General features: G+C 41.3%; 1 protein-coding gene across 8 annotated transcripts in view; it reads right to left on the bottom strand.

The window, feature by feature from the left end:
• TAFA4 (TAFA chemokine like family member 4) overlaps positions 1 to 26789 on the bottom strand; it is a 210546-nt gene that overhangs the window by 72735 nt on the left and 111022 nt on the right. Inside the window, exon 2 of one of the 8 annotated variants that reach the window (XM_043886380.1) lies at positions 14933 to 15018. The exons of 6 other annotated variants lie outside the window; for them this stretch is intronic. In XM_043886380.1, coding sequence (XP_043742315.1) covers positions 14933 to 15002 — 70 coding nt within the window. In that variant the 5' untranslated portion in view covers positions 15003 to 15018. Of the gene's footprint in view, positions 1 to 14932; positions 15024 to 26789 lie in introns of all 8 variants that reach the window. One more of the 8 variants, XM_043886379.1, reaches the window with a different exon arrangement.

Genomic DNA, 26789 nt, shown 5'->3' with positions numbered 1-26789 from the left:
AGGTTCTCCACTCAGCACCAACCGCACTGGTGCTTTGCTTACGACAATGTTCTGGTGACCACAACGTGAATGTGGCTCAGAAAGGCATTTTTTTAAAGTTTACTACAGACGAGAAGGAAATGGGCACCCACTCCAGTATTCTTGCCTGGAGAATTCCATGGACAGAGGAGCCTGGTGGAGTATAGTCCATGGGGTCAAAAAGAGTTGGACATGACTGAGCAACTAACACTTTCTTTTGCTTTCACCTATTTTTTACCTACTATCTACCTATCACAGCAATGCAGTTATGCAAAGTCTTACCACCATAATCTAGACCAGAGGTTGGCAAACTTTTTCTTAAGAGACCAAACAGTAAATACATTAGGCTTTGAGGGCCAAGAGGCAGAGTTAAGGCTATTATATCCATGCCTAAACAATCATTTGAAACATAATCATTTAAAAATGTAAAGAATATTCTTGCCCACAGACCCTACAGAAATAGGCAGCGGGCCAGCATTAGCTTGGAGGGACTGATGCTGAAGCTCCAATACTTTGGCCCCCTGATGCAAAGAGCTGACTCACTGGAAAAGACCTGATGCTGGGAAAGATTGAGGGCAGGAGAAGAAGGGGACGACAGAGAACGAGATGGTTGGATGGCATCACCAACTCAATGGACATGAGTTTGAGCAAACTCCAGGAGACAGTAAAACACAGGCAAGCCTGGCATGCTGCAGCCCATGGGGTCACAAAGAGTTGGACAGGACGTAGCAACTGAACAACAAGAATCTAGATAATTAAGAAAGTCTATTCACAGGTGGAGGGGTGGGAATCCTGGAGTTTGAATTTTGAGCTGTTCTCTTAATCATTCAAATTCTTTACATTAAATCCCTGCAACTTGTGTGTGTGAGTGTTTTCCTGGAGCCCAGAGATCAATTGTGTGTATTAGATGCAAAGCAGCCATTGGGAGCTTCAGGATTTTCTGCAGGTAAATACAATTAAGGAATATTGATGCGCACTTACATCCATGATGTTTTTCTCAAAATAACAGGGTGGGGATTACATTATATTTTTACTCTATTGCAAAATGATGATAGCAGTATTAAGCAACACGGAAAGCTCTTCTAATTGATATCACCAGTTAGCTAACTTTTATATGCAGTTTAGCCTTCCCTAATTGACATTTTATAAATGGTAGCTGCTTCTAAGTGTTCCATTTTGATTCATACCAATCTGTTGGCATTACACATGAACTGGAAGAAAATGCGGAGCCTTCTGCTTCAAGTATCCTAATTTACATGCTGAATCAGAAGGTCAGAATGAATCTTTGTCATATTTAGAGCCCCATACACAGGCCCAGAAATAGAAGGCAATATGTTGGTTTAGGTTTTGTTTTTTATTTTTTTGATGGCATGAAAGATAATTCCAAAAAAAAAAAAAAGGCTGCAAATCATACTCAATGTGAACTCAATGGGAGTTTACAACAACAAAATCTACTGCACTGGAAGATAAATACTATGGAAAGTGCTTTGGCATGAGGAGTATGGCTCTGTTTAAGTTGAAGATTCTTCTTCATTCTGATAGCAGTCGAGCAGCAGATGGCCTGAAGTTATCATAAATATGGAAGCCCCAGAAGTGCTCTGAAGAGCAGCCAAAACACAACATTGTTGAACAACACACAGCACAGAGAGAAGCGTCTGACACCTATAGAAGAAGGCGAATCCTGCTCCCATAGAGTACGATTTTTAAGCAGAGCTTCTGAGACGTCACCTGGATTTCCCACACAGCGGTAAAGCAGAGAGCAGCCCCATTTTTAAAAGCTTCCACGGCAAGGAAGTTAGCCTTTCTTTCAATTAAATTACCACATTTTTGTGACAAAGAACTTGAAATAGAATTTCAAGTGCTTTCTTCTTTGTTAACTTGCTGTCAAAATCGCAGCTTACTAGTAAGATGAAGAGCTGTACGTTGCAAAGGAGAACTCTAATAGGATGGTATGCTTCTGCTTAAGAGGAACTTTCCACCCTTCTCTAGGCACTGTGATTTTCCCGCCTTGTTCCCATCTGCCTAAATGAGTACCTGAGATGCCACCCAAAGAGATCTTTACTGAAAATTCCCTTCACTGATGAATTACAAAAGTAGCTCGCTTTGTATCTGTGGCAGCTACAGCCATAATATTTTCTAGTCACCAGGCTTCAATAAATAAACACATGTGAGATCCAGCTATCTATTTGTTAATGCCTATTATGTGCTGTGTGAGATCACAGGAAATACAGGGATGAAGAATTTACAGAGAACAATACTCCTCTCCCTGTGTTCCCACAGAATTGGTTTTGACACCGCAGCCTTCTCACACGCAGCCCCCCAAATGCGAAAAGGAGGAACTGATTTGATTGGTGAAATAACGAGAATCCCAAATCCCTGGTCTGCCACCTGGTCCTGGGCAAGGCTGACTGATTCACAGTTGCTGTGCTGGTGAAGGCCATGATCCACCAAGATGCTGCCCTTGGGTTACGGGATGGCTGTTCTCCCATACGTGAGTCCCACGGAAGAAACTCGGGGTCAGGAGCGAGGAATCAAGAAGCCCGTCTGGGAATTCTCTGGCAATCCAGTGGTTAAGACTCACACTTCCATTCCACGGGACACAGGTTCAATTCCTGGCGGGGAACCAAGGCCCCACATATTGTGCAGTGTGGCCAAGTGAAATAGAGGGCTGAAGAAATCCGCCTGGGCTAGAGGGCTCAGCCTCATTCTTCACCACTGTTTTACTCTGTTAGCATCAGAGGTGAAATTGATATTTTGATTTTTCTCTGCCTGTGTCTGCTTTTCAGAAGGTTCATTAAGTCAAAAAAAAAGATGAATGTGACTCCTTACAGCTATCAAACCCCAACAAATAAGATTCCTGCCCTCAAGAAGCTCAGAGCCTTCCAGGATCTTTACTTCTGATTTTTTTTTTCATATACACTATACATAATTAAACCATGAGTAGAAAAGAAAATCCAGCCCACTTTTCCAAGAAACATGAATTCAATTCAACCCTTTAAAGGAACTACCAGTCTATACACCTACAGACATCTAAGAACACGGTCTCCGATTAAGTCAATACATAAAGGGCATTAGTTACATATAAAATATTATATAAGAAAATAAAAACAGAAAATTGAGTACTTGGTGTCTTGGATTTAGATGGCTTTAAGCACTCAGAAACAATCTGAACACTGTTAAAAATTAAAAAAAAAACTCATATGCCAGTGACCTGAGCAGTAGTTTATTATAGAGTTTATGACCTGGTAATCAGAGGGCAGAGAAAAAAAACACTTTCACCAGAAATGTTGTGCTTTCCAAGTAAGGAGAAAAAGTGCTTTGCTCAAATTCAACTAGTCAGTAGAAGACACTTTTCTACTGGTTTCCACAAATAATTGTCTACTTTAAAAATTGTCAAAAAGACATAGAAAAGCAAATATTATCACTTACATATGGAGTCTAAAATAATTATACAAATGAACATATACAAAACAGAAATAAAATTAATAAGCCCTTAGCCAGACTCATCAAGAAAAAAAAGGGAGAGGATTCAAACCAATAAAATTAGAAATGAAAAAGGAGAAGTTACAACAGAAACCACAGAAATACAAAGACTCATAAGAGATTGCTACAAGCAACTATACACCAAGAAAAACAGACAACCTAGAAAAATGGACAAATTCTTAGAAAGATATAACCTTCCAAGACTGAACCAGGAAGAAATAGGAGGTATGAACAGACCAATCTCAAGTACTGAAATTGAAACTGACTAAAAATCTTCCAACAAACAAAAATCCAGGGCAGATGACTTCACAGACAAACATTTAGAGAAGGGTTAACACCTACACTTCTGAAACTGTTTCAAAAATTGCAGAGGAAGGAATATTACCAAGCTCATTCTATGAGACCATCATCACCAGGATACCAAAACTAGACTAAGATATCACAGACACACACAAAATGACAGGTCTGTATCACTGATGAACACAGATGCAAAAATCTTCAACAAAATACTAGCAAACCAAATACAACAACACATTAAAAGGATTACAGACCTAGATCAAGCAGAATTTATCCCAGGGATCCAAGGATTCTTCAATATATGCAAATCGATCTATGTGATATACCACATTAACAAACTGAGGAATAAAAACTGTATGATTGGGGTTTCCCTGCTGGTCCAGTGGTTACTATGCAGGGAACACCAGTGTGACCCCTGGTCCAGGAAGATCCCACATGCCACAACTACTGAAGCTCATGCCATACAGCCCATGCCCCACGACTGAAGCCCCTGCAATGAGAAGCCCACACACCATAACTAGAGAGTAGCCCCCGCTCTCCACAACTAGAGAGAGTTCACGCACAGCAAGGAAAACCTAACACACCCAACGGGACCCCACCTATCAATAATTACCTTAAATGTAAATGGGTTGCATGCCCCAACCAAAAGACAAAGATTGGCTGAATGGATACAAAAACAAGACCCCCATATATGCTGTCTACAAGAGACCCACCTCAAAACAAGAGACACATACAGACTAAAAGTGAAGGGCTGGAAAAAAATATTTCACGCAAACGGAGACCAAAAGAAAGAAGGAGTCGCAATACTCCTAACACACCCAAATATAAATTTTTTTATAAAATCAATAAAAATATAAGCTATAGGATATATTGTACAACACGGGGAATACAGCCAATATTTTACAGTAACTATGACTGGAGTATAACCTTTAAAAATTGTGAATCTCTGTATTTTACGCCTGTAACTTACATAGGATTAGGTACCAACTATACTTCAATACAGAAAAGACAAAGACAAAAAAAAAAAAAAACAGACCCACAGGCACAGGAAACACAGTTACCAAAGGGGAAAGGGGAGGATGGATATATTAGGAGCTTTGGATTAACAGATATACATTCCTGTATTTAAAATAAACAGCAAAGGACCTATCTTATAGCACAAGGAACTATATGCAACAGTTTGTAATAACCTATAGGGGAAACAAATCTGAAAAAGAATATAAGTATATATTCTACATAAGATATGCTTGATATCTTATAACAAGCTATAACAGAAAATAATGTGAAAAAAAGCATATGCATAATCATATATATGGGCTTTCCACGTGGCACAGTGGTAAGAGTGATAAAGAATCCACCTACCAACGCAGGAGATGCAAGAGACACGGGTCCAATCTCTGAATTGGGAAGATCTTCTAGAAGGGGAAATGGCAACCTACTTCAATATTATTGCCTGGGAAATCCCACAGACAAGGGCCCTGGCAGGATACAGTCCATGGGGTCACAAAGAGTCAGACATGACTGAGCACACCCACACACAATCAGATACATATGTATATATATTGAATCACTTTGTTCTACTCTTGAAATTAATACAGCACTGTAAATCAACAATACTTCAATTTTTAAAAAAATTCTAAAACCTCAAAGAATGTCAAAAGCAACAAATGAGAAAAAAACTGTTTTAATTCAAGTGACTTTTCTAAAGAAGACACAATCCCTCTGGATTTTGTTTGCCATTCCAGGTTACCTAGCTAAACCTCACATTATATATTCTGTGTTTAAGTTTTCGTTACAAGAAGCTTACCATCCAGGACTTGGTCAAAAGTATACAACACTCTGAAGATATACAAATGTCACCAATATTCACTCAGTAGTTGTTCACTGAGTGCTAATGTGTATCAGAAATTGTTCTGGGAACTGGGGATGAGAGGGAACCAGCTTTGATCTGGAAGGTTGCTGCTAATCAAGAAAAGAGAACATGGAAAGCCTCCGTAAATTTTAAAGCTTTTGCCCACAAAGTTCACAAGTCCTTTCCACTCAGATTTTACTGGCCAGAGAAAACCACATTATCAAACATGATGTCAATGAGACAGGAAAAAGAGGGGCAAAAAATATTTTCAAATAACATTAAAATCAATGGTGACTGAATCAACTTGCATAGCTAGGGATCACTTCCGAGACATCCCTCGACTCTCCAGATGACTGTACAAGTCCCATGGTCAGCAAAAAGCAGTTTCTGTGAGGCAGACCTCACTTTACTGCGTTTTGCAGACACTGTTCTTTCTCCAGACTGAAGCGTGTGGCAACTGTGTATGAAGCAGATCTATAGGCACCTTTTTCAAACAGCGTCTGCTCACTTTGTATTTTTGTCTCACTTTGGTAATTTTTGCAGTATTTGAAACTTTTTCATTATTACTGTTTTTGTTATGGTGATCTGTGAACAATGATCTTTGATGTGACCATTGCAAAATGATGATGACTCGATGAGGGCTCAGAAAATGGTTAGCAGTTTTTTAGCAAGTATATATTTTTAACTTAAGGTATGTACATTATTCCTTTTAGACAATGTTATCTACTTCACACTTAACAGACCACAGTACAGTGTAAACAAAACTTTTATATGTGTCAAAAAACCAAAAGATTTGTGTGACTCTCTTAATTGCAATCTTTATTGCAGTGGTCTGGAACTAAACCTACATGATCTTTGAGCTTTGCCTGTATTCTGTTCTAATATGATGATCGCAGTGGATTTGTATATTTCAAAGTATCAACTGAAACCCCAAAAACACAGTTGATCCGTATGACTAACAACCAATAACATCTCTTTTGGATTGCCAGTTTATGAACTCAGTTAACCAATGCAATGAAATTCTAGTACAACAAAATAATTTGAATGGACATGGATTTGAAGTTCACTATTAACACTATGGCATTTAGAGTTAATCTATCCAGAAAAATAATTTGTTGCCAACATAATCTGGTTGCTTCTTTTAGGCAGTTCTGAAATATACAATTTTTATATGGTAAGATATATTATTAAATCTCACTCTATGTACAAAGTTAGAAACAACATAAATCCTTCACAATTAAAGGTAAAGGATTTCATTTCAAAGTTGGTGAGCTATGGAAACTATCAACAGTTTGCACTACACCACATAAAGTTGCCAATACACAGACTTTGTTAACATTGTGGAAACCAATTCTGCAAATTATTTTACTGACTATCGGGGCTGTTGTTTTTAACAGTCAATACTTACAGATTAAATTTTTTAAAAATCTATAATAATGTCACCCATACATTCACTGATGCTGAAAAACATGGCAAAAAATCAATAGCTTTTGAACCACTGCCAATATATACCATGCTGTAAATTTAAGAACAAACTCTGAGCCATTAGAAATAATGCTGAGGAAATACACAGAGCATCAAAACAATAAGACATGATGGCTGTAGATTTATGGTCCATGAAGGCAACCCCATTTGATTTTTTTTTTTTTCCAGAAGAAAATAAGGCTTGGATGCATTGTGCATCATGAATTATGTGATTTCTTTAGGTGCCACTCCTCACAATAAACCCCACCACCACTCTGAATTTTAAACCTTGCCATAAACAGTGAATCCATGAAGGCATAGTCCCAATAACTATGCTTCATTGGGGGTGTTTTGCCCCTATGTAACTTTTTATCTGAAAGACAAATGAGAAAATATTGACTGTTTAAACCATGCTAAGTACCTAACAGCTCTCTGTCTTCTATTTCAAGACATGGCTGTCAAATCCATCACTTACAAAGATACTTGCAAGTCCTCCTCCAGTCAATTTGCAATGGAAACTGCCTGCAGAAAAGCTCTACTGTTATTAATTTTGCAATCCCGTTGAGCCTCGTGTTAACAAAATAAAAATGTATTATGCTCGCTCTTGTTATAAGGCAGGTGTGGACAGCTTTGAAAAGCTACATGTTTACCTGTGGCTGCCACAGCTGTCTTTCTAAATCATCCAGTGAGGATACTGACTTTTCCAAAAGTGTAATCCAAATGGTGAGAAGGGGGTAAAAGGTTCCTGAGTCAAGCCAATTTGACAACCATGAGCACACCTACTCTATGCAAAGCCATGTGCCAGATTTAAGCCTGAAACTCTCATCAAACAAGCTATTTGATGTGCTATCCCATTTGCTCCTCTCTCTGATTGGAGCTGTCTCCTTCAACTCTGGTTGAAGCTCACCTGTGGATACTGCTCCGTGACAATGGTCAGTACATTTCCAGGCTATCCTGCTCGTTCTTGGTCAAGAATATTTCCCTGACCACTGTTATATACCCAGAATTTCCTCCAAGAGGCAACTTCACTGAAATTCTTGCAACACTACTCATTCCTCTCATTGTGTTTCATGCTTTGCTAATTTGCAATTAATTTCACTCTCATCTCCCTATCCTACTGTTTATTGATAGGTCTTCTCTCCTGGTAAGTTAACTTTACAAAAAAAATGTTTCAAACCGTGAAGCCCAAATAAATTCAGCTGGATTTACAATAATGGTTTTGGCCTTTCCCAAATGAAACAGAGCAGTCATTTCCTCATTCTAAGAGACCCAGCACCCCTTCTATCCTCAAGCATTTACAGAACACACACACTGGGTCTTACTAGAAGTACTAAGATCTTGAAGTTTCACTCTCCTGCCTTCTGATCTTTCAGCACTGTCCTTCCCAGGGATTCTCACCTGAGGTCCTCAGGCCCCAAGGAGGTCCACGGACAGAGATGGAGCTTGGGAGACTCGGCAAGTGAACCAGGGTGGGGGGAGGGGGAAAATCACATTTTCATTCCACTCATCTTGAACTGCAATCTAGCGGTTCCTCCAACGATGAGGCAATGAAATGCAATAGTATCAGAAGTACCTGAGGTTTTATCACCAAAAGAAATCATGAATATTTTCATCTCACTTGTCAGATTGTGCAGATGTGTTGAAATACCATTTATGCTCATTACTATTTCAAACATACAGTAGATCTAAGGCCTCACACAAGATCTTTTTTGATGTGATACTATGGTTCAAACATCACTTTAATGCAACATGAGTTTCATATATATATATATTTGATAAGCATGATTCAATATAATGGGTTTTCTGGGTTGCAGTACTGACTTCATGAATTAAAAAAAGAATTATGAGAATCACCCACAGGCTTTACATAATGTGCCGCCAAAGGGGTGCATGGTTCAGAGAAAGAACCAAAAGAAGTGCAGAACAGTGACGGTATCCGAGTACAGGTGAGCACCCAAAGCTTGGACAGGGTGACTTACTTTGCAACTTTAAGCTTTAAGTTACTGTAAATTACTGCAGAAATAATAGTAACAACAGCAACCACAACACAGATGAATGCTTACTGAATTGGCTTCCTATCACTGCTGTACCACAAATCCTCTCAAATTCAGTGGCTTAAAACAACACGAACATTATCTTTCGGGGCTGGATCTCTCAGAAATCCAAAACAGGTCTAATGGGTCAAAATCGAAATGTCAGCAGCGCTGTGTTTCCTCTGAAAGCTCGAGGGGAGAAGCTGTCTCCCTGCCTTCTCCAGCTTCTATGAGCTGCCCATGTGCTTAGACGTGTGTGTGCGCTTAGCTGCTCAATCGTACCTGACTCTGCAACCCCAAGGACTGTATCCTATCAGGCTCCTCTGTCCACAGGATTTCCCAAGCAAGAATACTGGAGTGGGTAGCCATTCTCTTCTCCAGGGGATCTTCCGGACCCAGGGATCGAACCCAGGTCTCCTCCATTGCAGGCGGTTTCTTTACCTGGGAAGGCAGGGAAGCCCTGCCTTCTATATATCAGATGCTTTATATCCAGATTCCTTTGTACTTTACCCTCCAGACTTGCTGTCCCAGGCTCTCTAGACCAACTCTCATTTACACTTGAATGCAAAGTTTAATGCTTCCTTCATGGCTCTCCGATGCCTGGTACTTTCATTGTTATGTCCCTGAATTTTATGTTTATTCATTCATTATTAACTTGTGTTACTGCACAGACTTCAGCGTGGGGGGCAGACAAAAGCAGAGACTTAGCAGCTTCTTTATCCTTCAATGAACGTGGCCCCCATAATTCATAAGAATGAAAATGCAACCTTTGAAGAGAATGACTTTCAATATCTAAGGCCTTTTACAGGGAATCTCAGGCTGATTCAATGACCATCTCCACTCACTGGTGCAAGACTTTGTCTTGGAATCTATTGGGGACACAGAAAGGCACCTGTCCCTGTTCACACACTGCTCATAAGGGATGGGAGAGGGAATAAGTAGAAATCAACCAGTGCAAACATGACTCTTCAATAGAGGGGGTCTCAGTCAGTGACCCAGGCTTTAGGTCAGCATCATGAAGGGGCTTTTAATAAGCAAACAGATCAAACCAGTAGGACTTTTAGAACAGGCAGGGAGTTCTGCAGAATGAAGAGGGTTTTGCAGTTGAGTGAAGGCTGTGGGACAGAAATGATGGTGTAGTTCAGAGAGAAGTTTTGTTGGGGCTGAAGCTAGGCAGTGAGTTAGGAACAGAACACTGGACTTGGAATTGGAAGCCTGACGTTTGAGGACCAGTTCTGCCACTACCTGTGAAACCACAAACACTCCATCATCTCAAGTTCTGTCACCCATAACAAGGGATAAAAGAAAGGCTATTCAGGGAGGTGGTTTGCAAAAAGAAAATAACTAAGCCTGTGTAGATGTTGACCTGAATTTGAGGGCAGAACCCCCATAGAAAAGTCTCACGGGGAGGAGAGGAGACTCAGTCTGCTCTGAAGAAGCTCAAGAGTCAGGAAAACCCATGTTTCTTCTGAAGACTCAATACTTTCTACTGCAAACTCTTTCTTACTCAGTAATATGAGAGCAACAAGATATGGGAAGAAATAACAGGTCCTTATTATTTCAGAAGATTTCCATTTTAAAGGACCTGATTTCTCAAAAGACCATAGAATAATCACAGATCCAGCTGATGAACATAGAGATCTAGAATTTTCCACAACTGAGACCTGACTTTGTATGAAATACAGCACCCAGATTTAACGGCTGCATGTCTCTCTAAGAAGGCCCAATAAAAATGCCAATGTCAAGATGATTTTGAATCTTTGAAGCATTCAGGCACTTGGGAATAAAAGTGAGAGTAAAAAGTTTTCCTAAAAATAAGTCCAGTGATAATGAACAGTCACAGTCTTTTATGTTTAAATTGCATGTAAATATTCAATGTGGTTTTTTTTCTTAATTCTTTGGTGACGTGAATACAAGTTTCTCTTAAATGATATATATTCTGAACACCCCATCGACAATAACAACAAACAAATGTTTTCACGTCTACAGTTTAAAAAATAAAATGATCACCCCTTGGATAGTTCATTTCTTTGGAAAACATAGCCGAGGAATTAAAGACTAGTGTCAAATGTGCATAGAGGTCTTCCCTTTCCAAGCTGTATGATTTTAGGTAAAGTAACATCTTTAAGCAAGTGCTGCCTCATCTGTTAAGTGGTAATAAAGATGTGAAGATTACTTGAAACAGTAAGTGTAAAGAATCTAACATCCAGTTAGACATGTGTTCCCAACTCCTGATACTCCGTTACCTGAGTTAATGCACACCCTGGCTTCTCTCCCCAAACCTCTGGAGCCCCCTCTCTGGAGGAAGAAGAACGACTTATGCAGCTGACTGACTGCCTGGCAAGTTCAAGAAGGAAGTGGACATCAAGAGTCTGTCTGTGGTAAGTGTTCATTTAGAATCTGCTTACCTGAGCACAGGCTAACATTCTGATCTGCTCGGTACCTCCACACCAGAAGGGACCCATCCCTGAAAATGTCCATCTTGACCATGCCTGGTGGAAAAGCCCACGTGATCCAAAAGTAAAGTATGGGCAAGTCTACTTTGCCATAGACTCAAAGCCATGTTCTCTAATCCTGCTGTTATGAGCAATAAAGTTGAAACTTCAACTTTCTAACCATATAGCTTTTGTTTTCATGTGTCACTTGGTTCTGAATGCAGACACTTGTGAAAAAGAAGGTTCTTTATTGTTTTCGTACACTCACATAAAAGGCTCTCAATCCTAATGGCTCTTACCAGCCTCACTAGCATCTTCCAGACCTTCCCTGCGATCTTCACCACCACACACCCGAGTGCCTTCCTGACCGCTTCATCTCAGTAGCTCATCAGCATTTCCACTCAACATACCCCAAGTCAAACTCCCGATTTCCACGTCCACCCCCAACCCCTCATCCCTCATACACTCCCTCACCCCATACACTCCCTCATCTTAGAAGCAGCATTACCTCCCTTCTGGCTGCTCAAGCCCCAAATATTTGCCTCATCCTTGATCCCTCTCTCTCATCATCTACATTCCACCTGTCAGCAAAATTGTGTTGGCTCCACTGCACAACATTTTCAGAGCTTATTATATCTCCACTCCTCCCACCCTCATCCAAGCTACCCACATTTCTTGCTGGGAATTTATTTCAGTAGCCCCCTAAGTGGTCACCCTGTTCTGGTTCTTGCCCTCCTACTTACCAATACAGCACAAGAGTGATACTTTTCAAGTGTTAGGCAGACCCTGTCGCCCTGATCAAAACCCTCCTACATCAGAAGAGCCTGGAGGTTCCTTGAAAAACTGAAAGTAGAGCTACCATATAATCCAGCAACCCCACTCCTGGGCATATACCCAGAGAAAACCATAATTTAAGAGAGACATGCACTTCAGTGTTCACTGCAGGACTATAGCCAGGACATGGCAACAACCATGGAATGTCCATCAACAGAAGAAAGGATAAAGAAGATGTAGTACCCACATACAATGGGATGTTACTCAGCCATAAAAAGGAATGAAACTGTGCCACTTGCAGAGACGTGGATGGATCTAGTAGAGACTGTCACAGACAGCAAAGGAAGTCAGAAAGAGAAAAACAAATATCATACATTAACACATACATGTGGGATCTAGAGAAATGGTATAGATCTTATTGGCAAAGCAGAAACAGAGAGAAAGACATAGAGAACAAACCTATGGATTCCAAGGTGTCAGGGGTGGGGGATGGATCGAGAGATTGGGATTGTCACATATACACTATTGATATTATGTATGAAACAGATAGTCAGAACCTACTGTCTAGCACAGGGAACTCTACCCAATGCTCTGTGGTGACCTAAATCGGAAGGAAATCCAAAAAGGAGAGGGCATACTTAAACACATTGGTTTCCCTGGTGGCTCAGACGGTAGAGAATCTGCCTGCAATGCAGGAGACCTGGGTTTGATCCCTGGGTTGGGAAGATCCCCGGGAGAAGTGTGAATGGCAACCTACTCCAGTGTTCTGGCCTGAAGAATTACATGGACAGAGGAGCCTGGCAGGCTACAGTCCATAGGGTCTCAAAGAGTCAGATACAACTGGGCGACTAACACTTTCACTTTCACAGAAACATATAGCTGATTCACTTTGCGTAGAGCAGAAACTAGTGCAACACTGTAAAGCAACTAATCTCCAATTAAAAAAAAAAAAAAAATCCTCCAAAATCTTGCATCTCATTCAGGGGAGAAGCCAAAGTCTTCACAATGGCCCATGAGGCCCAATACTGCCGGCATCTCCATTCAGGGGTGGGAAGCGCCGTATTCACTCCACTGAACTCTCCACTCCTCCAGCTCCCTCACAGTCTTCACACTGGCTGTGTGCCCCACCGGAACACTGGCTCTCACGTATCCTCAGGTCTTTATCTAAGGGGTACCCCATCAAAGCCTCCCTAACGGCCCGATATGAAATAACTACCTCCCCATACCCACCCTGCTCCCCAGACCCCTTGAATCTGGTATTTTTCTCCTTAGAACTGGTAACCATCTGATGTTTCCTTTTTTCTGTCCATTGACCATCTCTCTTAACGCACTAGGATTAAAAACAACTTGAAGGCAGACTTTGCCTAGAATGAGAATGCTATCTGACCCAGAGTCATATGCAAATATTCATAAAATGAATAAATGAAAAGAATGAATGAATTCAAGGTATATGATAGAAACAAATATATTTCTTCCTTGTTGGCTGACTTCTGCAAGGCCTGATGATAATACCATGAATAAATAAATTCCCAGAGTGTACAGTTTCAATTTCTCCATCCAAGGTAAACTAGTCAAGTTAGTTGTTCAAGTGCAGTACAAAGGGAATGCTTTTATGAGAAATCTCATTATGAAGCTTAGACATCAGAGGGCAGTATTGCATGGGCACAAAGTTAGCTCAAGGGTGACACCATTAGGTCACCTGAAGCAAGAAGGGTTAGAAATGATAAACAGCTTGATACAACTTCTCAAGTCAGTCTCTCTGTAGCTTTAGCAGGTGCACCTTCCCCTCTTGCTTCCTTAGGATCAAAACCCTGACTCCCAGCCTTGCAGCAGCATCTCTAGTAAATTCCACCACAAGCAGTCATTCAGTCTTCTTCTCATATCCTTCTTCAAAAATTATCTGTGATGCTTTCAACACACAAGCCAACTGCCCTTCCCTTTGAGTCAGAAGCACCTTGTGCCAATTACAGTGTAGTCTCTAACAATATGCAAGACTGTTACTGAGAAACCCACTCTAGCAAGATCTATGGATTCCACTGCAAAAATCTTATTAAGTCCTAAAAGGAGAAACTCCAAAGAAGAAAAAAAAAAGAGGGGCCCTCTTGTCAGGCCCCTTTTTCTTCTGATTGGTGACATGACTATTGACTATTGATGTTTTAGAGGAACTCCCTATAAGAAGAAGACAAGAGTTCTGTCTGGGATCTCTTGCCCCAAGAATAGTCCTTGACTCCTCCATTCACCAGGAGGTTTGTCAAAACACAACTGTATTCCCAATGCTGAAAAGGGACTGAAGGCGTAAAATTAAGAAGGGGGTAGTATCTGCTAGAAGCTACAAGGTCACAATTTAGGTCCCTGCTAATTGTCTTTTATCTAACTTTAGTGCACTGCTCAGAATGAAAGAGTCTGCGTGTTGAACAACCTGGTTCCTAGGACTTGCACTCAGGGTCACTAACTGTATAATGGGTTGCATCACTTTACATAGAAAACCCCTTCTCATAAAACACTATTATTAGAAGTGGGAAATCATGAAATAGCCATTCACTCAATAAATGTTCACTGAACTGTGAACTACTTACTGTGTTCTAAACCCTCTTCCAGGCAGTTGAGGATACAGAGAGAACCAAAGGTATAAATTCCTGCTCTCATGACGTCTCCATTCTATCTGTCCTTCAAAAGAAAAGTTATTTTCAAAGCAAGATTCATTGATAATGTGGAACCTGCCTTATACAGTATAAGAAACACTCACATGGGAGCCTGGAAGTCAGAGCTAAAGCCCTGTGGTAGCTGTCAATGTTCCTTAATTAACCTTTCAGAACTATTTTTGTGTATGCTACCAGGAAATAAATGAATGAAACCACCCACCAAATGACTTGTCATATGGAAGATGCTCAGTAATTCTGAAGAACAGTGATATTAATTGGTATGATTTTCTAACACAGCATTGGCAAATCATAGCCCTCAGACCAAGTCTGACTGGCTGCCTGTTCTTGCAAATCAAGTTTTATTGGGACACAGCAACACCATCCTTCATTTATGTATAATCTATGGCTGCTTTGGTGCTACAGGCAGAGTTGAGTGGTTGAGACAGAGGCTTTACGATCCGCAAAGCCTAATATTTTTACTTCCTCATCCTTTAGGGGAAAAAAAAAAATTGACAGCCCCTGCTCTAATCCCGTTATACTGAATGAGGTTCAAGAACAGACACCACCAACCTGGTAGCTTATTTGAAAAGCAGAATCTGAGGTTCCACTCCAGAACTGAGTCAGAATCTACATTGTAACAAGATCCCCAAGTGAGATTCCATGACATGGAAGCCTGGGAAACACTGCCATGGGGGTGTTTCCTGATGATAGAAATACCCAGGCCTTACACTGATGTAAATTTCACCCCACCCCTTCCTACCAACACAGGAATTCAAAACAATGACTTTCCACCTTAGTAAAATCAGAATCACGTATGGAGCTTGTAAGAAATATAAAGTCCTGGGACCTTCCTCCAGTGATTCTGATTCAGCTTACCTGAGATGGAGTCAAAAACTCCAGAATTTTTAAACAAGTACCCCTGAGGAGATTCAGACACAAATGAGCCTGGGACATCACGCTGGAAACACTGCTTTAGAAGAGTAGATTTTTGAATCTGTAGCCCGCCAGGCTCCTCTGCCCATGGGATTTCCCAGGCAACAATATTGGAGTGTGCTGCCATTTTCTTCTCCCGGCGATCTTCCTGACCCAGGGATTGAACCCAGGTCTCCTGAATTGGAGGTAATTGATTCTTTACCGACAGAGTCACCAGGAAAGCCTGAGAGACTAAACCACCACCATCACAGTTGGGGCCAAAATCAAGAAGCATCATTTGTGTCCATCACTATCAGAGTTTTACTTTTGGACACTTAAAATACCACCAGGAGACCTGAGAGCTACAGTTTATTATAAAGACTCACGGTGCCTCTGTGGCTACCTAGGAGTCAGGTGCTGCAACTCTAAGAGCTATAAAAAAAATATTTTACTACAATTACTGTTTTCAATGACAGGAGTCCAGGTTTAAGTCTTCAGGGCCATATTCAAGACACTTTATTCAACACCAGATGTCAGCCAGACATCATTCTAGGAAGATGGAGAGAACAAAATTGGGGGACCCAAATGACATTCCTTCACTGCACAAATATTTGATGAGGGTTGGCTCAACAGCCAGGCACTGTTCTATGTCAGGGGTCAGCAGATGTTTTCTCTACAGGGTAGATGGTCATTATTTTAGGCTTTGTGGGCCACATATAGCCTGTGTCTTATATTATTCCTCTGCTTTCTTTGTTATCCCTTCTGTAACCCTTTAAAATGCAACAATCATTCTTGATTCTCAAGCAGTCCACAAAAACAAGCAATGAGCCAGATGTAGTCTATGGGTTGTCGTTTTTCAATCCCTAGTCTAGGTGATAGGAATGAATACAGGAGCAATCAAAAGTCCCTGCCCTTATGGAGAGTATGCTCTAGCCGAAGGACACATATAATAAACAAAGACAGTAAAATGATGACAGCAATTAAGCTCTATGAAGAAAAAAATACTAAAGGGATTAAAGAATGACAGAAAAAGAGGACGTTCATAGGAGGTGGCCAAGAAAGGTGACATTTAAGCAGAGATTTGAATCAAGTAGGGAAATGAGTACCCCTCTTCCAGATATGGCAAGACTCACTTGCATTAAATGATTATCATGAGGGGCTTTCCTGGTGGCTCAGAGGCAAAGAATCCAAATGCTAATTTAGGAGACACGGGTTTGACCCCTGATCTGAGAAGATTCCACATGTTGCAGGGCAATTGAGCCTGTGCGCCACAACTACACAGCCTGTGCTCTAGAGCCCAGGGAACAACAACTTCTGAAGATTGCGCTCCGCAACAAGAGAAGCTGCTGCAGTGAGAAGTCCGTGATCACAACTCAAGGGTAGCCCCCACTTGCTGCAACTCAAGTCCTCATAGCAATGAAGACCCAGTACAGACAAAAATAAAGTAAATCATTTTGAAAAAGCTTTAAAAAAAATTATCATCATGAAGAATAACACCATTTGGGGAATGGTAGAGACAATGTCCAAAACACACACGGAAGTCACGCACTATGAAATGGGCCTCAGGACACAAGCACACACCATCAAGGTGGAATGTGAAAGTTTTACCACATGATGTAGAAGCAAATGCTTCAAACGGGACCTGAAAAAGTTGGTACCAGCCAAGCTTCATTAACACCCTGATGCAATTCACAACCTTTTCATATTGAGAAATGTTCCCCTGCCTCTTAGAAAACCATTCTAATTCCTCCTTTCCCTGACACATGGCCTGCCGCTCTGCTTTCCAGCCTCATGGTAATCCATTAGAAGTATTAACTTTGAGGTCTGTGGGTCCTCACCAAAGCAGTTTATTGTAAAGGAGGGCCTTGGGAAGTTACAGTTAAAGGAGGAAAATCTAGAGAGGGCAACTCCTTAAGCTGGTTGCAAGTTTCAGAGGTCAGACAGACCATCAACTACAGTCACAGAGGCACTGGGCTGAGATGGAAGGAGAAAATGTAAAGGACCACTGGTGGGCCCATGAACATGTAGCACTGGCCACAGATTCAATACACAATCAGAAAGCTTCCTCAGAGTCTCATCACGTCCTTCCGCTTTCAGGAAGACGCTGTGATACAATTCTGTCTTTCCTCCAAAAAAGCAGCTTTTGTTCCCTGAGGCTAAAATCTCAAGAAAAGATGAAGACTGTGGGACAAAAGACCCCATGGCAAGCACGGGCTCCATCAGTAAACCTTCCCTGACTAGAATCCAGCTCTCGCAACTTACTGGTTTGAGGAATACCATTTGTTTGGTACAAATGAACTTATATACAAAACAGAAACACTCACAGACTTAGAAAACAAACTTATGGTTACTGGGAGGAAAGGGTAGGGGGAAGGAATAGACTGGGAATTTGGAATTGACTTGTATATACCATTATATTTAAAACAGATGAACAAGGACCTACTGTACAGCACAGGGAACCTGGCTCAATATTCTATAATAACCTAAATGGGAAAAGAATCTGAAAAAGAATGGATGCTTGTAGGGGTATAAATGCATCACTTTGTGGTACACCTATAACTAAGATACCATTTTGAATCAACTATACTCCAATATAAAATTTAAAAAAAATTTTTTTTAATGAAATTTTTTTAAAAATTGAACTGCCAAGAATAAGAAAGAGCAATTGTAAGGCTAGGTGAGTAGTCTCTCTAAGAAATGCTGGAGAGATGTAATACACATGACTTCTCAAAATTAAAACTAACATTCTGTTTTCTTCAACACACAAAGACAGAAGCTGAGAAGTGGGCAGGTGACATTTACATGTACCCAATACAGTGACAAAGAAGGGAAAACAGAGCCCCAGCCCTTCCCCATGGGGAAAAAATCCTAGGTTCACAGTTGGTTTAGCAAACACTCTGCCTGCATGACAAGCTTTTCATAGTCTGTCCCTAGGTGCCAGCATGCCTGCCAAACACCACTTGCCCCCACTATGGTGAGAATGACCCTTGCTTCAGTCACTGTTACTTCCTGAAATACTGAACTAATGCTGGACTTTCCATCATCCACTCCCCATGTCTGCAACACTGCAGTGTGAAAACCTCACAACACTCCAAGGCGTTCATCCTTTCTTCACAAGTCTAAATTGAAGGTGGTCTTAAAAATACACACATGCAAAAAAAAGAAAAAAAATCTTTTAATCTGCATTAAATCTCTGTGGTTCCACAACTGACTGCCAGAGTCCTTGCCTTTCTTCCCTGACAGCACAAGGCCCCCAGGCTCTGAGCTAAATAGCAAGGCGTGACTATCACCCTCCACAATTCATGTGATGTCACCTCCAGTTGATTTACCGGAGGGGTTTCAGAGGAACTGAACTTCTCAAAGGTCACAAGTTCCAGATTGGCAGATTTGAGCACAGTAAGGTATGAAATCACTCGGTCATGAAATGCACATTAATTTCCCAGGTGTAGAGCATGTTTTGGAAAAATTTACTAACTTTTCCTGCACTTCCTGCTTTGAACATGTGGCCTCCAAAGGCCAAGTGAAACACATGCAGAATTCACTCACCCTCCTCTTTGTCAAGAATTGATGTCAGGAATTGCTCTAGAAAAGATAACCACCACTACTGCTAAGAGCTATCATTTTTATAGCTCTCTGTCCACTTTATATACAGTCATGTATTTTAATCTTCACACTTCTACCAAAAAGGAAATGCTACTGTTAGCCTCACTTCATAGGTGGGGAAACTGAGGAAAGAAAGATTAAATCACAATCTTAGTGTCTACAGCACTATGATCAGATCACAAGAAATATGACCCCAGGGCTTATGCTACTAAGCCCTCCCCGCACCATACCAGCACTAAGCGCTCCCCCCATACCAGCTCATCACATCTATGGAGATCTGTCTTCTCCATATTTCAATGGAAAAGACACAAAAGTAACCAGTCCAGGATTTTCTGAGGCTCTATACAACTCTATTTCTAGACACGAGACTAGAGACAATGAATAGGACACTATCTTCTCCCTACGCTCAGCCATGCATCAGCAAATATAAATAATGGTCTCCACTTGTATTGTTTGGTTTTTTAGGCACAAGATGTAACTGGCCTTTCCTATGAACCATATACCTTTTCTCTAGGAAGTAGGCAGCCTAAATCAATAAGGTGGGAACTTTCAATAGCCCATTCATCCTACTGTTCAGCCTTTCCACAGATCATGGGAGGCCAATGATTTGGTGGCAATGGTACATACCACGAACTTGGATGAAAGGTAAAAAATGGACACACGTATTTAATTGCATTGCTTCTTCCATGCCCTTTGAACATCACCCAGACCCAGTGCTGGGGGCTCAGACAAACATTTTCTATGGACATCTCCAGAGGAAATAAAGTCTCTACACCACTCCCAATCCCAACTCCAATGTCCCTTGCCCCTCTGCCACTTTCTCTGGCATGACTATTTTAGGATGGGAACATACACATTTCATAGTACATGGAATGTGGTAGACTGTCTCCTTTCCACCTCATTAGCGCACCACATAAATGTCATCTTGACTCATTGGAAGTGTTTGCCAAGGAGAATGCCAACTTACAAAAAGAAAAATACCTAGGAAGAAAAATAAAAACACTCCTAACTCTCTCTGCAATCGATTTCCCACCTTTAGCATAAGTTGTTGTTGTTCAGTCACTTAGTCGTGTCTGACTCTTTGTGACCCCATGGACTGCAGCATGCCAGGCCTCCCTGTCCCTCACCATCTCCTGGAGTTCGCCCAAGTTCATGTTCATTGCATCAGTGATACTGTCCAGCCATCTCATCCTCTGACACCCTCTTCTCCTATTGCCCTGAATCTTTCCCAGCATGGCAGTCTTTTCCAATGATTCAGCTCTTCACATCAAATGGCCAAAGTACTGGAGCTTCAGCTTCAGCACCAGTCCTTCCAGTGAATATTCAGGGTTGATTTCCCTTAAGGTTGGCTGGTTTGATCTTCTTGCTGTTCAGAAGTCTTCTCCAGCACCACAGTTCAAAAGCATCAATTCTTTGGCATTCTGCCTTCTTTACAGTCCAGCTCTCACAACCGTACATGACCACTGGGACAAGTTATCCTTCCAGAAAAACGGGTGCAAGAGAAATGACAGCTGATGAATATAATGCATATATAGTTTTTCTACATGTATCTTTCCTTGGCTATCCTAGTAGGATTCTTGCATTCCAACCTCTATTTCCTTCTTCTCATATCTCTTAACTTTCTTCTGGCCAAGAGATGCATCAGAAAGAGGCAGTAAATCACTGTGACACATGAAAGATGGCTGCGAAGCCTTTGATGTTCCTCTGAGGGAGGGGTGGGGTCTCTGCCCCCTCTTTGAAGATGATGTGCTCTGTGACCACTCTGAATAATAGAATGTGGCAGAAATGACACTGCACCAGTTTCTGGGTCTGGACCTTAAGAGACTGCCAGCTCCACTCCTTGGCTTTGGGGAAGTCTGTTCTTGAGCCCTGAGCCACTGTTGACAAGAACAATAACCAATACAATAGTACAATAACCAATACAAGTACAATAACAAGTACAATAAGCACCACCTCCCAGAAGGCAACATGGTGAGGCCCTGAGACTCATGCAGAGAGACCCAGCTGAGTGCCTCCAACCTCCCAGCTCTCCACCAAAGTGGCAAAAACGTGACTTAAAGTACCTGAATCCTTCAAACTAGCCCAGATGTCATGTGAATATCGCCAAGCAACCCAGTCCCTGTGGAGAACCACCCTTAACCAAGTGTGTGGAAGTCCTGATCTGAAATCACGATCTAAGATAAAACATTAAGTCACAATTTGGGAAGTCATTTCTTAGGTTGCATTCAACAAGTGGAACACCAGTCCTTTCACAAAACGCCAGCTTTCATTCATGATGCCTCACTTGCCTCTCCTCCACTACTGAGCAGCTCACTCACCAGCCCTCACCAGGTCCCTTTCTTCTCCCGCTCCTCTGCCTCTCCGGAGGGTGTTTTGTGTGCGGGTTGTCATTTACCACCATGGTCCGAAGTTGTCTCTTTCACTGGAGAATAAGCAGATCTAGGTCCTCCTTTTCAAAGCTCATCTGATCTGCTAAGGGCTCTTATACCTTTACATAAATGCAACTCATTACTACTAAACCCTGAGGGGTAGGCTTTAGCAACTGGGTTGTGTGTGTGTGCTAAGTTGCTTCAGTCAAGTCCAATTTTTTTGTGACCCCATGGACTGCGGCCTGCCAGGCTTCTCTGTCCATGGAGTTCTCCAGGCAAGAATACTGGAATGGGTTGCCAGGCCCTCCTCCAGGGGATCTTCCTGACCCAGGGATCGAACCTGTATCTCTTACATCTCCTGTATTGGCAGTGGGTTCGTTACCACTAGTACCACCAGGGAAGCCCAGAAATTGGGTTATCTGATTTCAAAACTCACTATATAGTCATAGTAGGTGCAGAAAAATCAAAGGAAAGGAGAAAATCTGGCAAGATGTGAGGGGGAAACAACCTCGGTAGAGATAAATGAGCCTGGATCCTGAGGAAATATTAGCAGAAATGGAACGAAAGCATTTCAGGAAGCAGTGTTAAGGTCAAACCAGGGTAAGCAAACTTCAGCATGCCTCAGAAGGAACAGACGACCACCTTAAAAATTCAGACTCCCAGGCTCAGACCAAGAGACTTTGATTCAGTACATCTGAGTGGGATCCCAGGAACGTGTGTTTTGACAGCTTCCTGGGGATTCTGATACAGTGGCCACAGACCACTCTGAAAATCCCTACTTGAGATCTAATCCCCTGATGGGTGACAAAGATGAAAGGAAAAGATGAATCAGTGACTCTTAAGTCTCAAGACTTAGAACAGCTAAGACAGAAATAGGGAGATGAGCAGCTGGTTTCAAGGGGGGTGACTGTTTCATGTCAGATACAATTAGGAGGGACCAGACATCTGAAGAGGAGCAACTAACTGAAATACTGAGTTTTGAAGGATAAACTGAGCCCAGTTCCTTCCCTTTCCTACTTTGGGACTTGCATTCCTGCAGGACGCTTGCATTTGGTCAGTTCTGAGTCATCTGAGGGCTATTCCTATGTCAGGGGCTTGTGCTTGTCCAACCCTGCCAGCGACAAGGTAGAGAAGTCCATCTAATTTCAGGCAGAAGCATTAGCAAGCTCCCCTGGCCACAGACATGAAGGCACATTCTCCAACCAGCTTGAACAGTGCCCAAGGCAATGTGCTCATCTCCATTTGCCTGACTTCGTAGCTCTCTCTCAACCAGTTTAGACCCAAAGTAGGGGTGCATGTTCCCAAGCCTCCCGAAACTCCAATCACAAGTTTCAAAATGATCTGGCCAAGCTCCAGCTTCTGCAGAAAAGTCAATACACAATGGTCATCAATTTCCTTTCAGATGTATTAAGCTTGGATCCTTAAGTCACTGAAAGTCATTATCAAAGGTCCCAAACACCATTAGGGCACCCTCAACTTCCCACTGTCATCGACCAAAAAGAAAGTTAACTAGCATGACTGAGCTCCTTGGTTCTTGAGGGCCCAGGGTTGTGGCGGGGAGGTATAAAACAAGACAAAAAAAAATCCCCTCATCTCCTATTCATGATCAGACTACATAATCCTTTTGAATCTAAAAACCTTACATGTTTCCCAAAAGTGTTCTGAAATAACTCCTACTTAATAAACTCTTCTCCCTTCAAAGAAAAACTGAGGGGTTTTTTTCCTTCTGTGATTTTTGTCTGCTTTTTTAAATCTAATTTTTAATTTGATATACAATTTCAAAGGTTACAATCCAATTATGGTTATTACAAAATATTGGCTATATTCCCTGTGTTAGACAATATACCTTTGAGCCTATCCAACACCCAATAGTTTGTATCTCCCATCCCCTCACTCCTTTACTGCCCCCCTCACTGGATATCTGTGATTCTTTTTTGTTATAGTCACTACAGAATTCTGTTGTACTTCTTTTTTTTTTGTACTTCTTAGATTCCATAGAAATGCGAAGGTTCAGCTGTGATTCCCCCGAATCTTTTGCAAGAACATGGTAAGAGCGTATGAAGCAATGTGATCGCTGCATAAGTAAATTATACTTTAATTTACAATGTCAAATAGATATAAAGTTGGAGTGTCACAATGTTTATACATCTAATAGTCTTAATTATTACCATTATCTATTACAGAGTTAAAGGGAAAAAAAAATTTTCCCTTGCCAGTGTTCTAAAAATAAACCTTGAGTTGTTAATAGATATGACTCAGTTGTGTTTTTAATACAGGAGAGTGTGACTCTGAAACACCCATATTCCTTCCATTACCTTCAAGCCTATTTTAAATAATGTTTTAAATGCATGATTTACTGTTTCTATTCATTTCCCCTGGAAAACCACCTCTCCCCCTCTCTGCCTACTAAAAGAGACTTATTCTTAAAATCCAGATAAGCCCCATCTCTCCTTCAAGGGATGGGTTGGGCCACAACCCTTCCTTCCCTGATCCTACCCTGGCTAAATCCTACTCTTACTAATTTGTACAAGCAAAAACTGCCTCTCTACACATTCCTTTAGTCTCTTATCAGTCATTTTCCATAATATGGCTCTTTATTATTCATTTCAATGCAATAACTACTTACTGAAGGTCTTCTGGAGGCAAAGACACTGCAGTGAAGTGGTTAAGGGATCACAGAATGCCCACATTCAAGGATCCTCCACTTACTACCTGCTTAACTTCAGGCTAACTGGTCAACCTCTGTGCTTCAGCTTCCTCCTCTACAAAGAGAGTTAACAGTCTGACCTACCTCAGAGTCCTCAAATCAATTAACACTTGCAAAGCACGTGGAACAGGGCGTGGAGCTTAGAAAGCTTCAGTCAACGTTAGCTGTTACTGTTAGCACTACTCCTGATCATATCCCCAGGCCCAGGAAGTACACAAATAAATACGGCAAGGTGTCTGTTTCGTATTTTAGAACTCATTCACTGATTTAGCAAAGATTTACTGAGCACCTACTATGTGCCCGACACTATTCAGGGGATATGAGTGTGAAAACTCTCTTTTTCAATGAGAAAGGAAAACAAGAACCAGGAGAAAAATGAATGAAGACATACCAGGATATCAGATAACAATGAGTTCCATAAAGAATGATAAAGAAGAGAAAGCGGGGAGAGAGATGGAGCAGGAGCGGTAATCCCAGAAGAGATGACATTTAAGCAAAGTTCTCAGTGAAATGGGACAGTAAACAAGAAAGAGGGTTCAAGGCAGCGGGAACTCAAGCCCTTGATGAGAATGTTCTGTGAGGAAGGGCAAGGGGCCCAGCGTAGTCAGAAAAAGTGAGTAATAAAGAAAAAGACAGGAGATGATGCCAAGGGTGTAGCCAGGGCCCAGACTGAAGACAGCCTTAGAGGTGACAGGAAAGATGACGGCTTTATTCTAAGAATTGCAGGAAGCTGCTCGAGGGTTACAAGCCGGGGGTGGGGTGGGGGGTAGGGGAGGGGGTGTGACATCATCTGCCATGTGGAGGACATGCTAGAATCATACACTTTCACTAATTGTCAAAACAATTCTATCTGTTCACTAGGTGCTCTTGTGAGCTCTGAGCTGCTTGTTGGCAGGCACCAAGTCTTAAAATTCTTGGATGCTCATATAGTTCACATGGAGCAGGGAACAGATTCATGATAAAAGCCTTATTCACTGAAAGAATGATCTTTGCCTCTCAGTTGACACAGTTTAAAAAAAAAAAAGTCACCAAGTATCTTCAAGTATGTTTTTTCTCTGTTCTGTTTTTGTGTATATGTGTGGAGTCGGGTGCAGGGGGAGTGGATTGCCTCTTTTCCTAACCAACTTTCTAAAGACAGTTGAACAACAATTTCATCTTCACTGAAGTCCATTTTCCAACAACCCCAAGCTTCTCGAACAGTCTTGAAAAACAAGAAACAGTCTACTGAACTCTCCAAGAATCAATCATCATTTCCCAACACACTATGTCTGTATTTTACTTGTAACCATCTGGACACACTCCAACTCACTCTTGGTTGACATACAATTCCAATACCTCTGGTCCCAAACTCCTAACAGAATAAAACTCATAAACAGCGAACAGTGGAGTCCTTAGGGGCCAGAAAATTGACAATGATAAGTAAAAGGTGGTTCTAGAAAACCTAAGTAAAGGCCTTCCCTGGTGGCTCAGTGGTAAGGAATCTATCTGCCAGTGCAGAAGACACAGGTTTGATCCCTGGTCTGGGAAGATCCCACATGCCTCAGAGCAACTACGCCTGTGTACCATAGCTACTGAAGCCCATGCTCCCCAATAAAAGCAACCACCACAATGAGAAGCCCCTACACCCCAACTAGTGAGCAGCTTCCACTCACCACAGCTAGGGAAAAGCCCGTACAGCAACAAAGATCCAGTGCAGTCAAAAATAAATAAAATTAAAAGAAAAAAAAGCTCAGTAAGAAAGAAAATCTAAATTATAACAGAACTATGCTGGGTGCTCTCCCCAAACTCCAAACTAGTTATTTCTAAAGTGGCTGACACCAAAGATTTCAATTATGTTCTGTATCTTTTCATTTCAAGAAAGTAAACAGTAAATTATCATCTAGATGGAGTTCTATGCAAAATGGTTAAAATCAGCAAAGTTTTGCTGTATGATAGAAACAGCTTGATTTACTCTTGTATTTTACTCATAATGGGAGGAAAATTTTATTTCTGTAATGAAGCCCAATAAATTACTAACGTAACAAACTGACAAGTGGGGAAAATAAGTTGCAGAACAATATCGAGAGTATACGTCAGTTACATTAAAAAAGGAGAGAGGGACTCTATACATACTTAAACAGATACATAAATTCTCTGAAAAAAGAAAGAATGAATAAGCAGACACTGATAAATACCATCGCAACATCCCTTTATCCCATCT

This window comes from Cervus elaphus, chromosome 24 (genome assembly GCF_910594005.1).
Source record: "Cervus elaphus chromosome 24, mCerEla1.1, whole genome shotgun sequence".
Lineage (NCBI taxonomy): Eukaryota > Metazoa > Chordata > Mammalia > Artiodactyla > Cervidae > Cervus > Cervus elaphus.
The sequence above is the reverse complement of the archived record's forward strand: the minus strand, read 5'-3'. Positions and strand labels throughout refer to the sequence as shown.